Source organism: Cavia porcellus, unplaced genomic scaffold (assembly GCF_034190915.1).
Source record: "Cavia porcellus strain 051 isolate PalLab524CR breed Dunkin Hartley unplaced genomic scaffold, mCavPor4.1 scaffold_9, whole genome shotgun sequence".
Classification (NCBI taxonomy): Eukaryota; Metazoa; Chordata; class Mammalia; order Rodentia; family Caviidae; genus Cavia; species Cavia porcellus.
The window spans coordinates 19444308-19459143 of record NW_026947492.1 but is presented as its reverse complement, the minus strand read 5'-3'; the positions used below and the strand labels follow the sequence as shown (position 1 = coordinate 19459143).

Genomic DNA, 14836 nt, shown 5'->3' with positions numbered 1-14836 from the left:
GTATCTGCTCACCACGGTGGCAAGCAACCTAGTGCCGTCCGTTTCTACACACGGTCAGCACTGCCCCTCCTCAGAGGCTGACGCCTGAGGGGCCAAGCAGGCTTCTTGGCAGGAGCAATCTGAGTGGCCAAATTAGCTGCTCACCAGAAAGTCAGCAGTACGGTATCCAGACTGGTGGATGCCAATGGTACATGTTACTGTAATTCTCTAACTTAATGAGCTACTTGTAAGCAAATAAAATATGAGGGGAAAAAGAAAGAGTTATTGTTGCTGGGAAAAACAAGACAGAAAGCTCTGAGAAGACTTGAGAGTCCCCTGGCTTACACTCCTTGTTTTTAGTAGGATGCTAGATGGCTGGTACTCTGGGTCACTTCTGGAATTACTCATTTTCCCCTGGGTGTCTCCCATGTACACATGATACATGTTTATAAGTTTCTTTTTTTTTTTTTTTTTTAGGCTCAAGATTCAAATCTGCTTTCAAATGCTGACTAGTTAGGATCAGGTGAGACAGATGTAAGAGCCTGGATACATCATAAAATGTCAAGGTGCCCACACATCAGTGTGTTTGTTCACTTCAAACATAGAGCTTACAGATTTTTAATAGGAAAGGTTTACGCAAGTAAAATCATACACTGTAATCATAAAAAGTCCTTGGGGCCCTTTACTAAAAGATTCACAAGTAAATATATATGTGTATCTTCTAAATTAAGGTAAAGCGTGTGCTTTGAATGGGTTGTTTCTTGTTAAAGCAGTTTTTCCAATTAACTAAACAACGAACTAGCTGTCCCAAATGCACTGGTTGTGAGGCACCTATGGTACACTATGATCTTTTTTTTACTTCGTACCTTTTCGTTCCTAAAACCAAGCAGTGACTATCTGCCTGATGTGACCATGGAATGGTATGTCCCCAGAACTTCTTCAGAGTAATGATGCCAACCGATGGAGCACCAGCAAGTAAGTTTTAGAGGATTCTTAAACCTAATACCTCTTGCAAATTCACCATACTATCTAGTGTGCACTAAATGTAAATAAATACACTACGCATTCAGAATCCAGATTTACCCCCAAAATTTCACCATGAGTCACATTTTTGGCAGCAACACTCAGTAAATCCTGTGAAGAAATCAAGACTGAAGGACCCACAGAATAGTGCATAGCCCCTATTCTCAGAAAATTTACTAGTGTGTGTGTGCACTCAAACACACACACACACACACACACACACACACACACACACACACACCCAGAATGGAGAAGTGACCTTTTATCAGTAGGCACTACAGATCAAAATGACCTATCAGCCACCCATCTCTAGTTAATTTTCACAAATGCTGGGCTTCAAGCTCCAAAGCTTGCTCTTGGGCCACTATTCTAGAAAGTTCAAAGGGAGCAATTTCTAACTTTTTTTTTTTTTGTTTTTTAACTTTTTATCGGTACCGGGCATCGAACTCCCGACCACTTGCTTGCAAGGCAGGTGCTTATGCCACCGAGCTAAATCCCCAGCCCCAAAGGGAGCAATTTCTTAAGCACAGACTATGTGCGGGACTGGCTCTTTCTGGACGTTTTCTCATTTACTTTTCACAGCCACAGGAAATGATCCCTGCTCATTTCAAAGCAGTAGAAGAGGAACCATCATACAGGTAGGGTGGGAGCCTCAGTCCATACCCTGATCTGCCTGGCTTCAGATTCCATCTTCTTTCCCCCGTGCCTGGTTACCAGAGTCTTCTGGCCTCTGTCCTGAAGCTGGGGCAGGGATGTGTGTCTCCGTAGAGAACAAGGCTGCCCTGGGGGTGGAGCAGGCTCTGTGGCCTGGCCAGGTCTGCGTGGGCAGCTGTGGCCTGGAGTACAGTGGAACCCCTGGGTCCTAGAGCAGCATGGCCTTCTCCCCCTCAGTGCAGAAGCTGAGAGTTCCGACTTTGGAGGCCTGACCACCACTCACTTCTCATCTCTGGAGGCTGCTGTGGGGAAGGCACTCATGGCAGGAGGACTGTGCCAATGGCAAACACTTTAGTACCAGCATCTGTGCCCGAGCACGCTCCTGGGTTAGAAAGAATAGCAGGATGGATGGGTGAAGGTGGGCAGCAAGCTTGTAGTCAGGCTGTCCAGCAAGGTCCCAGGACTTATTAAAGAGCCCCCATGGATCCTTCCTTCCCTTCTGCTTGTGCTCAGCAAAGAGGATCTGGGGCTTCAAGCTGGGGGAAACCAGGCAGGCCAGGAGGTGAGGTGGGGGCTGGGGACTGAGCTGGGGAACTCCGAGGGGTGAGCTGCAGTGGACGTGGAAGGGTGGGGTTAGAGAGAAGGCTCTGGGCCCCAGGGCAGAAGGAAGCACAGTGGGCAGAGGTGAAGAAGGAAAGGGAACAGATCTTGTTAAGTACTTTAGGGTGGCCAGTGTCTTTGCAGTTACTTCCTGGCTCCATTGTGATCTCCACAAGAGCTGGCAGTGGCCTGGATTGCAGAGCAACAGGCGAAACCTAGCCTTGAACCTAGGCTGGTGGCCTCAAAAAACCACGCGCTTTCTACTACAGACACTGCCCCGTAGTTGTGTCACCATGTGGTGAGTGGAGTCACATTTGATCCATTGGAGATGTACCTGGGCTGCCCTGATCTGAGCTGTGATGCAGTCACTGCACAGAAGACCTTTGAGAGGTCCTTCCCTAGGGGTCCCTCCTCCCTGGGGTGGACCATGAGCTGCAGCACAGACACTGGCTCCTGGGGCCACCAAGTCCTTCTGGGCCCAGGCTCTCTGACAATATGGAAAACAAACAGGCAGGAGACCCAGGCATTGCCAGCAGGAGCATCAGCATGGACCTGCCCCTGGTTCCTGGTCTCATGTCCTAGTCTCTGAGGGCCTCTACCCACTTCTCTCCAAATTTGATTTCTGATTTGGAAGCTCTAGGCTTTCAATCAGAAAAGGATTTCAACACATGCTTGCTCAGCAAAGCACAGGGGCAGCCCAGGTCCCCAGGGCTGGTGGACACGTGTGGGTGGACACAAAGTCCTGGCCCCACCTCCAGTGTCCCAGAGTGACTGGTCTCATCCACTGGCTGCACAGGGCGGGCACTTCTGAGGCACAGTCCCTAAGGCCACAGTCTTCTGCTGTTCCAAACGCTAGAGCTGCTGCCTGGTCTCATTCCTGTGGCTCCTGGAGGTCTCTCCATTTGCTGCTATGTGAGCTAGCTCCATGATCTGTTTGGTTTTTCTCTTTCTCACTGAAGAAAGATGTCTCTTCACATGGTTCTCAGGACAATGTGCCCATTCCTTGGTAAGTATCTGTCTTCTCTGTGTGTGTAGTGTCCTGACCTGCAGCTGAGTGTGGGCAGACTGCTGAAAGCCCAGTGGGGTCCCAGATGCTGGGTCATCCAGTGTGTATGAACACACACACACACACACACACACACACACACACACACACACTCACACAATCAGCCCCTGCAGCTAGTGGGCTTTCTTTCTTTATTGCTACTGCTCTTGAAATTGGTGCTAGAGGATTATGACCGAGAAGTTGTCCCTAACAGTCTATCAAAGGCTAACACGGAACTGCCATGGTGTTACATGCACACAGTAGGCACTTTATAAACACTGCATTAAACCCCGGGAATCATGTCCCTTTACAGCGATAGGGGCTGAGACTTAGGAAAGCCTTCGTTCTGTGTCACAGGTGATGTGCAAAAGCTTAGTGATGTCCAGCCTTGGGTGCCCCTCTGGAGGCTGAGTTTCCACACTGCACCTCCTCTGCCTGCTCTGGTCTGCAGAGACATGGACACCTGAGCTTCCCCCAGGTCAGTGGACTCAGTGTCCTGATGAAGAACTGACCTATTCCTCACGAGAGAGGGGCAAGGTGTACTGGACAAGTAACCGCGAGCCCACCCCTACATCTTGCTCTGTGCCCAGAATAATACTGTACACTTGGCTAGTACTTACCTGCCTTCAGAGGGCTTGTTCCCATTTGACTGATACACTTTTTTTCAGGCAGCAGCAGCAAGTACTAAAAAGTCTCCTAGCTTTAGGTTCCACTTAAGCCCCCCTCCCAATCTGGCCTTTGCCAGTATCCCTAACACAGCAGTGCTGTCTCTGAGGCCCCACCCTCCGCAGGTCTGTAGGGAGCAGCAGACCCTGGCACCCACACTGTGGGTTACTCATACTCCCCGCTGTGACTCCACACCCCAGTGTAGACACACTCACCATGAGATGTTGGAAGAGCCAAGAACGCATTATATTGGTGGCGTGCTTGGGCAAGACTCCGCGTTTGTTCTTGGACTTCTTATCCTCATTGTCCAGGAGGGAGGTGAGGTCAAGGTTAACCTTCAGGGCACGTGGAGAAAAAAATCAGCATCAGTAGGCTGTGAGGCCAGTGGCTAGGGACCTGTTGCCATAGCGACAGCAGGCTCTGGCTGCCAAGTCCGTTCTGAACTCATTCTTAGGGCTCTGGGGAAGTCACCTTTCCCTCTCGCCCCTCTCCAGCCCCTCAGAGGATGGAGATGAGGCTTGGGGTCAAGGGAGCAAGGAAAAGAGAGAGGGAGAAGGAGAGACAGGAGGAGACGGAGAAAATGTGGAGGCATGCACAGAGCATCAAAGATGTGAATTTGCTGTAAACTATCCAATAGCTGTTAACACTTCATAGTTTGCACAGCACTTTCCTAACCTTGGCCACAGATAACCTTCACAATAGCCCTGTGGTTTGGTTGGCCTGTGTGCACTTGGTATAGATCCACCTTTATTGATAAGAACTCTGAGGCTCTGAGACAATAGAAGACTTATCCAAGATCAGGGCAGTAACGTCAGAGCTTAGGCCTCCAAGATCAGCTCTTTCTATAGATCTGCACTGTATACCACTGATGTGGGGTGACTTTGGAGACAAGAGCTAGGAGGTGTGGGACTCTTTGATGTAAACTCAGAAGGCAGCTGAGTCCCAGGAGTTAATAAAAACCTTTCTCAGAACCCCCCAGCTTCTTATCTGTAACGTGGGGGTATGGATACCTCCTGGAGGGATGGGGAAGATGAAAAGAATCACTGCCTTAAGTGGCTGGCAGAGAATAAGTCATCATGAGTGCCCTCCCCTGCCCATGCACATGTCACACACCTACACACACTCACCTGTGTGTTCTGGATCTGGATGGCTCCCTGGGGGATTGCTTGGGTGACCACCTGACCCTGGGAGGTTACCATGGTAACCGGTTGGTATAAGGCTCCACCTGAGGAGACAACCAGTTTTGGGGTCCCCTGTCATGGGGGGTTGGGAAGAGTGAGGGCAATCAGGGTCCCCAGGTCCCTTGGCATTTGTGTGTGAAAACCCTCTGCCATGGAGGCCTGGGGCAATGAGGTATGATGGTTCCTTCACTTGTTGGAAAGGAGCAGGTGTGTGGGGTTGGTGTCCAGATGAGAGAGCAGAGCTTCTGGAGGGAAGTGTTTGAGGGAAGGGACCGCAGTCTTACCTAGTCCTGATTGGGGGTTGGATCATGGAGAATTTGACCCAAATGTGTTCCAACCCATCGCCATCAAGACTTGGTGTACCGTCTGAGAACACTTCAGTCAAGAAACTGAGGGTGCTGGACGTCCAATGGCAGTGGACGCCCTCTGACCCTGGAGTTCCCTAGGGGCCACCCTGTCTTCTTCCAAGGATGCTCCCCACAACTCCCAACACCCCATTCTCTGCACTGACCTGACACGACTTGTGAGTTGACGGTTGTCATGGCGATGTTGCCCTGCTGGAGTGCTGAGGCTGGGACCACAATTCCCTGGGGGTTATTGGAGACGCCAGACATGGAATTGGGGGAATTCTGCAGGAGGTCCTGGCGGTAAGGGAGGCATGGTTTATGACAATGTCCCTGAGAATTGGGATTCTGTGCCCCCAAATCCTCCTATCCCCTTTCTGTCTTCCCTCCCCTTCCTTTCTGCTCCTCCTCAGTCCCAGGTCCAGAAGGCAGTTCTCCTGGCTTCTTAGAATCCAACACTAAGAAAATGAAAACCCAAACCAAAAAAATAACAATGGTCATCTACGCAACCATTCCACTCCCTGCCAACCTGAGGTACGGGTTACCCCCAAACCAGTGGGCCTCACCTTGGCTATACTTTGGAATCTCCTGGATTCCAAACCCTGAAACTTGTTTAATGGCCAGGGGTATGTCTTGGGCTTGGGGGTTTCCAAACTCCCCAGGCGGTCCTGACAGGCAGCCTCGGCAGAGCCCCTGGCTTCGCCTGCTCTGCATCTGCTGCTTCTCACGCTCGATAGCGCCAGGTTTTCTCCCTGGTTGTCCTCCCCACTCGGAAGTGCTCTCTTTCTCACATCCTTTAGAACAGCATGCGTTTACTACATTGCAGATCAAGACAAAGCAGCCTCTGGTTTTTATTTTGTATGTTATTGTTTAATTGTATTTGTTTGCAGTGCTGGGGCTCAAACCCAGGGCCTCATGCATGCTAGGCGAGCACACCACCACTGAGCTGCGTCTCCAGCCCTCCAATGCTTCACCTTTGTATCTTTCTTGTTGTGAGGTGGGGGTGGGGGACCAGGAATTGGACTCAGGCCCTTTTGCTGGCCAGGCAGGTACTGCATCGCTGAGCCATATCCCTGGCCCTGTCTTTGTATCCTTAGCACCTAGTTCAGAATATGAAAATATTTGTTTAAAAATAACAGTGAAGCCACACTGGCCCCTGCGTAACCTGTCTTTTAAGGAAATCTTATACCAGTCTTAACTGTAGCTCCTTTAGCACATACGATCGATTCTTTGCTCTTCCTCAGGTTTCCAGCAGAGGAGTGCACTGAAACAGGGTCCCCCTGCCCCACACGGGCACCCCTTGTATTTTTTTTTCTTTTGGTACTGCTGATCAAACTCATGACCTTGCACTTGCCAGGCAGGCGCTTATGCTGCTGAGCTAAATCCGCAGCCCTGTAGTTTGCTTTTGCAGTAGCCAAGGAAGTTAAGAAAACATTTTTCCTGCATACCGCTCCCTTCAACATTCTTAGTCAATGATCAGGTAAGGATTCTTGAACTTGATGTTGAGGGGTTCAAGATTCTGTAGGAAGAGGCTTGGTTTGGTGTCCCCCAACTCTGGGGAGCCCACATGTGGTGGCTGGGTTATCAGAGAGTCTGTGAACAGACTGGCTGTGTGAAAGGTCAATGTTTGTAGAATTGGAAAAAGCAAGAAACTGAGCCAATGAGGCAGAGAAGAAGGCTTAGGAGAATTTCTCTGTTTTTCTGTCTTCTGCCACCATAAACGGTTGCCCCTTGGCCACACCACCCTGCCTTGGAGCCAGCGGAGTACAGACTGAAACTTCCACAAACTGTGAGCTAAGTAAACTCTTCATTCCTTAATTTTGGGCATTGGGCATTTTGTCTCAGCAATGAGAGGAAGGTAACGAAGAGCCCCCCTCTTCCCACCCAGCACCACAGTGGCCTCTGGGGTTGTTTCTCTGGGGTATCCTTCGGTCACCTCTACTGCTATGAACTTGCAGAATGACTCCTTCCTTGGCCTCCCCGTTCTGGGACTCTATGAGAGCTTCTCACCCACTGAGGTTCATTCCTTGAGCAGAACTCCTGATCTGATTGTTCATGTAATTGGGGTCTAAGACCGTGTGATGTGCAGCAGTCTAGAACCTGCAGGATCCCTTAAAGTCTCCTCATATTCCACCTCCCAGAGGTACAAGCAAGAAGCTGAGATTGACAGGCCATAGTGTCTTGCCCACAGTCGCCCAGTTGTTAAGCAGCAGTAGGACTGGAACACAGCTCTCCTTCATCTACAACTACAGTACACTCAGTATTCAACCTACCTTGTGCTGGGCTCTGGGATGCAAGACAATCCTTGAATCCCATTCACCAAAGGTAAGGTGAGCAGATGAAAACCAACCCAAACCCAGAAGTGTGGGCACCAGAGGAAGGATGGCTAGTTTGGGAATCATGGCACGACCCTTCTGTGGACTTCACCTCACTATTTATGAAATGTATTCTGCAGTACTGACAGCCCAGGAACAAGGTTGCTCCAAGGTTGAGCTCCCCTTGTCCCATATCCCAGCCAACTATTCTCACAGCGTGCAAACCAGTCTTGAAGTTATTTGAAACTGAAGCAAACTTGCAAGGTCAAGTTCACAGAGGAGAGGAGGCCTTAACACCATTCATCCTGAAACCAGTGGAAGTAGCTGTTTGATAGTCTCTCATTTGGAATCATCTGTGTGAAGATACTCATTTTCTTTCTTTTTTTGCTAAAGATATTTGAGAATTTCAAACAGAAAGAGTTCTCCTCAACTCTCTTTGCCCAAAAGAAGTATCCAGCAAGTTTAGGAAAGTACAGGGAGAATCAGTACCATAAATACAAGATGTGTCCCATGGTATTTTTGTCTTCTAGCCAAAGGCAGAAGGGTGAGATACCACCTGGATATTTCATCTGCTTGCTCAAACTCTGGCTGGTTCTCTCCCCTGTGGCTTGGATAGCTCCATGCCAGCTCACCAGGTTTGGCTACCTAAAGGCAATTTATACATTGGATCAGATCCTTTTCTTTCCCGCTCTCCTCCTCCTTCTCTGAGTCTTTGGCTGGGAGGTGCTGAGAGGCAGCCAAGTTAAATCAGTGGAAGAATAGAATGGGAAACTTTAGAGGGAGAGACCATGGGGAGGGCCGAGGCTGGTTGCATTTTGGTGGGGTGGGGGTGAGAAATAGGATGCTAAGTCCTGGCACACCCAGGGTCTGGGGAAGCAGTACTCACCCCCTGCACCTGCAAACAGAAGCTGTCTCAGAAACCTCCTGAACATGGGGGTGTTTTTAAAGACTTAGGTTCTAATAGCCACTGAATCAGACCCTCCACAATCAGTATTTAAAAAAGTTTCCCTTGGCTAGCCCAAAAGATCAGATGAATCTGCAAATTACTTATTTATCATCCACTGAATATTAGAGAGTGTTCTTATTTCCCTTTAATCTCCCCACCTAATGAAGCCAGCAAGACAGAGATTATTCCACTTGCCTGAAATGGAATCGAGGTCTAGAGAATGGAAGTGAATTCCATAGTCAAATGGCCCTGCCTGGAGGACAGATGCCTGCAGGGAGAGGAAATGGGCCTTGGGATCAGAGAGACAGGCTCCAATACAAACACACTGCCTGGCACATTTAGCCACCCAATAATTTATTTCCCACTTCCTTTGGCTGAGGTCACTCAGCTGGGAGTGGCACAGTGGGGATTAAAATCCTGTCCTAGAAGTCCTAGAGCCACTTGGGTTCTTTACTTAGCAACAGAAGCAGTTCAGCTGAGGTTGCACACCCAGCTGGAGTGACACAAACCTTGCCACATACCCCTTTGGGGCCTGCCTCTCTGCCTGACTTGCAGCCTGGACAAACAGCAGTTCTGAGCGAGCGCGTGTGCGCGCACACACACACACACACACACACATGCACACGAACACGCACACGCACCTCCCAGCCTAGCTCCAAAAATTCACTTTGCTGCACTTTCAAGTCCAGCCTCAGACCCTAGCTCTGTAGAATGGTGACGCTAGAGCCCTGAGTCCCCAGGGAAAGCCGCAGGTCTTCTCCAAGGAAGGAGCTACCATGGCAGCATCGGAGCCCCAGGGAAGACTGCTGGCTAAGCACACGGTGTTGTTACCCTCCCGACAGCTCTCCCAGGGCGCTCATCACACGCCACACCCAGGTAGGCGCTGCTGTCTGGATCCAGATAGAGCCACTTCCTTCCAGGCTCCTTAGCACCCGCCGAGAAGTGTGAAACACGTGTGGCACAGTTTTGGTGACATTTTCCGGCATCACGTCCCCATTTGAATTGTCCAGGAATCAGGAGCTGAGAACTGGTTATTCAAACCAAGGACTTCTCATCTTTTCCCATGGGTACATGGCACAGCGGCCCTCTGGAGAGACACCTGAAGCCTGGGGATGGGACGGAGAGCCAGGGGCTGGGCTCGCAGGTGTGCCCAGCGGCTGCCTGCTCTTGACCCCAGCATGCTGTCCTTTGCTTGAGACAGGGCTGCACCCCCAAGCCCACCCCTCCAAGGGGCTGAGCAGTGACTGCATAGCAGCTTGTGGTCCATGGTGGCCTGCCAGGCCAACAGAAACGGCCCTATCCAGGGTCATTAATCATTCTTTCTGGACCTTGGTGATCCTAGGTGAGTTTTAGTGTAAACCTCATTTTTGGAACCAAACAAGATAGCCTGTTCAAACTAAAGACCTTACTAAGAAACAGGAGGTGGTGTTTTTGAGGTGACTTTTGGAACGTGGGGACATCCATGAACCCACAGTGGCTGTGGATGGAGATGCTGTTGTCCCCCTGGTGGGCCACTGTTCTTGGCTATTCATAGGGGAAGAGCCTAAGGTGTCCAGGAGACTTAGTTTTCACCCACAATGGAAATTTCTGAAAGAAAATGTGAATGTAGACATGCAGGAGTGATGGGGAGAAGTGACAATAAAGTTTCCCTCAAAGCTTTCTAGAAATTGTTGGAATTTTCATCGTACTAGGGTGCTTGTGAAGCAGAGGAATGAGCTAGATGGCCTCGAGAAGGTCCTTGCAGCTGCAGACTGTCGAAAGACCAACGTGGATCATTTACTGCGTGGGCAGGGTGCGCGACTGGAGCCAGAGAGGGGAACGGCTGCAGAACGAGGAACCCAGTTACCGGCCATCCTCACCCTCGCCGCTAGGGGTCTCTGCTGATCCACCGCCTCAGATCAGCTCACCCAGACCTCCCAGGAGGATGGTTCTGGTCGCTAACTTGTAGGGGTCGGGGAGGATCCAGGTGGGTTCAGACTTCCCCATTTCCGCTGGGGTGCTTGTCTTAATCTCCTCTGAGCATGGCCATGGACCATCATCCTCTTCACGGTTTCTATCACCTCATATACAGAACATGCAATACAGTGGTTTTCTTTCTTAGGCAGATGTGTCCTTTTGCCCTAGTTTGGTCTCAAGCTCCCCCTTAGCCCCCGAGGAAAAGGGAGTTTTCCTTTGATTTCTCCAAAATGGCCCAGTACAGTGTTAAGTGCATGGTAGATGTTTGATAAACATGTGGCTTGACTGGGCTGGTGTGTGTGTGTGTGGGTGTTTGTGTGCATGCCTTACATGGGTGAGGTTACCCCTGTCCCCAGACACCCTTCCTGGCAGAGTCTCTCTGTTCCCGCAGAGCCCAGCCTCAGACCAAGACGAGCCAGGTTGGCAAACTCAAGGAAGCCAAGCACATATAATCAAGCCACCTAATCCTGTCTCTGTTCCGTTCCTGTGGGGGCTTAGTCCCAAGGGACAAGCAGCAGCTGCTGCTCTTAAGGAACATTCCTTCTGGGAAGGAGAGAGGCTCTCAGGTTTCATGGGCTTGGCGGGAATGTAGCCTCGGGGTCTCCCGGCCCCCAGCATGGAGGAGGGCTGGGGTCGAAGAACCTACAGAGGGACAGCTGTAATGCAATGACCAGAAGTAGGCAGCGTGAGCTTAGCTTCTTGCAGTTGTGGTTTGGGGGTGTCCCCTTTCCACCACAGTGGTGATCTTTCTGAGTGGATTATCTCCCTTGCCACCACGTGGCCTTAAACTCACAGGTCAAGTCCTCAGGATGCTTGGCCACGGGGCAGAATCTCTAGAGCCTGGGCCGAAGTGACCGACCTCCATGCTCCTGCCAACTTGAAAACGTAGAGGTCCCTGTAGGCCGGTGAGCAAGGTTGGCTCTTCCCAGGGAGGGTGTGTGGATTAGACAGACCCCTTGCTATGCTGTTAGGGAGCTGCAGAGCTGAAGAGCTAGTAGATCTGGCCTGCTAAGTCCAACATCTCAGATTGGATTCACTTTACACCTCTCTGCTCTTTACTCACTCCCAATATATTCACAGACCCAAACTCCTGCTTCCGTAGCTCCTGAATCACTGAGCTGTACTGGATCATTCCTCTCTACCTGGGGCCCAGGACCCAGGGTCCTCCCTCTCTTTCAAATGTGCCACCCCGAAGCATTGCCATTGTAAGAAGACTCAGGCTCTGCAGTGACCCGCCCCACTCTCTGTCTCATTAGACCTCTGACCTTGGCGTCTTTATTTTTGTAAAATGTACAAAGCAATGGGCACTCTGAAGCCTTGTTTTGGGGGGGTGAAGAAGACTTTATATGTAAAGCATTGAAGGGCTGGGGGCTCAGTCAGTGTTTGCAATGTTCCCTCCGTCTGCCAGTTCTGTGCTGAGTCACAGGAGACATGGTTATTCAATTAACATGTCTCCAGCCCTGACCTCTTGGCCTACATTTTCCATTTCCTTTAAGATCCTAGCAAGCTGCACCACGATCAGGGAAGAATAGAGCCCATTCATAAACCTGGAGGCAGGAGACTCCACTGTGACATGCTGAGGGCAAGGACTGTGCCACATCCATTATTTGTCCTGGGAGCTCAGCAGTCTCCATAAGTGCTCCGGGAGCTGCAGATGTGCAAGTGAATGACTGCTCAACCCTCTGCTGCCTTCTCTCTTGGGACTCTGGAAGGCTGTTTCCCACCCTGTCCCCAAATTCTTGATGCACAGGAAACACTCATCTTAGAGATGCCAATAGGTGGTTAATTCCTCTCAGCCTCCTCCCCCAGGAAGCCCTCCCAGTGGCATCGAATCTACAACTTTCCCCACCACATTGGGCAAAATCCTCATGCTGGCCAATCTGACTCATACTGGCTTTGTCCACCCTGTGTCCAGGCAGGAATAGACCTGGCCATGAGGGCATGCGTGCCAGGCCTCAGGCTGGGCTCTCCATGGGGGAGGAAGTGGGATGATCAGTGCAGCCTCATGGATTCTCCATTGAGAACCCCTTCCTTTGGCCCCTCTCCCTGATTTTTCGAGGTTCCTTTCTTGCCCTGTCTCAGAAGCCCCAGCCTTGAGTGTCTTATGGCTGATGTCCCAGACCCCCAGGTGTGACTCGTGGCTCCTCCCTGCTGGGACAGGGCTCCTCCTGGACCAGTCACCTGTGTTTCCACCAGGCCTAGCACAGTGCATACAGGAAGGACCCAAACAGCTTACATGAGAACTGTGTGCCTGAAATAGAGCTGGGCCTGAAGCCCCTGGAGAAAGAGTGGTGGTCACGGTGGTGCCTGGATAAGTCAGACAGGGGCCAGGTCCTCTCCAGTGGAGTGGTTTAGGTCGTGCCCTGTAGGAAGGTTAGGGGACCAGGGTCAGAGTCTGGAGTCAGTGTCTACAGGGGGGAGGCCGCCCCTGCAACGAGCCTGGGTGTCACTAGGTACAGGCAGGGCATGATGGCTTCCTAGGGAGATGGAAAGAACCAGCTGTGCTGAAAGCAAGTCCTGGAACTCTTTTAGTTCTGCTTGGTAGAAGCATCCTTCTCCCCCGTTCCCACCTCTGTTCCATCCCCACAGAGAACACCCACAGATAGAGAAGGAAGGCCAAGTGGGGATATGCCCAAACCCTACAGAGGCGGTGGGAGGGTACAGCATGGCACCTGGGAGACGGGCCACCAACTGGAAAATGAAAATGTCTCCCAGCCTGCGACACAGGCTGGATGATTAGCACACAGGGAAAACCATGAGCCAGCATTCTGCAACAAAGCTGGCAGGCGGCCGAGACGTTGATCCCGGGGATCATGTTCCAGAGGGAACACACCCCGCCCCAGGCCAGGCTGGCGCTCGGGACAGCTATTTCAGGATGGGGGGGATTAAGGCCAGAGCAAAAGGAACACGCGTGCACCCGCACGCATGCGCACACCACACGCGTCCCCCACTCTTCTCTCGTCTCCCACACCGGCTCCCCGGTCCTGATCCTTGGCAGCCGAGAGTCTCGTTGCTTGGTCCTAGTTCGTAAGACCATGACACAAGCCTGGCCTGGGAACAGGATGGGAACAACCTACTCACCGTCCGCTCCCTCAAGTCCCCTGGCCTGTGCGCTGAGGAGCCTCTCCATCGCGGTCCCGCGCCCTTCTCCCTTTCCTTCTCTTTCTGTCATCCTCAGCATCGCCTCCCTTTTCCTTGTGCCGTGAATCTTCCCGTCTTTCTCTTCATTGCCCTTTTCCTCCCGATCCTTAGCCCGCCTCTTGTCTCCCTTTTGAATGCTGAGCTGATCCTCTATTTTTTCTCTCTCCTTTTTTTCTTCTCTCTCTCTCTCTCTCTCTCCTTTCTACTTTTTCCTTTCTACCTTCTCTTCTCTCTGTGTCTCTGTCTCTCAACCCATTACTTCTTTCAACATGAACCAGCCATTCATCACATCCAAGACCATGTGGCCACAGCTGGGACCCTCCAGGGAACCACAATAAGACTCCGAAGGACTGTGTCTATTTTAAGAGAATACTAGCAAGCAGAAGCCTGGACAGCTGCTTTTAGATCCATAATAAAGTAAATATGCAAAATACTGTCTCAAACTCTAAAAACCTGCGTTACCTAGGAGAGGAGAATGAGACCAATATAAATGTTATTATCTAATCGTGTAGCAGGTTTGCCATCATAGTGGCTTAGTGGTTCTGATAGTTGACCGAGAAGGAGGTCATTCTGGATGAGAGACTGGAGAGGCTGCCTGGGAGAGGAGAGGAGCGTCACTGCTGCCCTTGGGAATGGCCTGATTTGGCTCTGCACAGAAGTGGGCTGTGGGAAGTTGTCCCCCAGACAAACAATGCACAGCCACAGTAGCGGTCCCTCAGCAGCGTGTCTGGCCCAGGATGGGAGGCCAAGGATGTAGCTAGGAGGGCCACGTCAGATGTGAAAGGTCCAGATGCTACCAGGCTCTGTGAGCAGAACGATCTAGAGAGAGCTTTGGGAAAACACCTGCAATGGCAGGAGCTTGTGAGGGGCAGGAGTGGGGCTGGGAAGATAAGGCGGCTCTGGAAGCTTCTGTGGAACCAAAGTGCAGCTGCCTGATTTACCCCCTGAAGCCTACACAGAGGGGCAGCAGTCAGAGGGTACAAAGG

The 14836-nt window shown here is 51.1% G+C and overlaps 1 protein-coding gene across 2 annotated transcripts in view; it reads right to left on the bottom strand.

The window, feature by feature from the left end:
* Positions 1 to 14836, bottom strand: part of Pknox2 (PBX/knotted 1 homeobox 2) — a 242733-nt gene that overhangs the window by 13487 nt on the left and 214410 nt on the right. For both annotated transcript variants that reach the window (XM_003472709.5, XM_063256012.1), the window contains exons 7-9: positions 5660 to 5789; positions 5095 to 5192; positions 4183 to 4302 (exon numbers count right to left, since the gene is read on the bottom strand). In XM_003472709.5, the coding sequence (XP_003472757.1) occupies positions 4183 to 4302; positions 5095 to 5192; positions 5660 to 5789 (348 nt within the window). The remainder of the gene's footprint in view (positions 1 to 4182; positions 4303 to 5094; positions 5193 to 5659; positions 5790 to 14836) is intronic.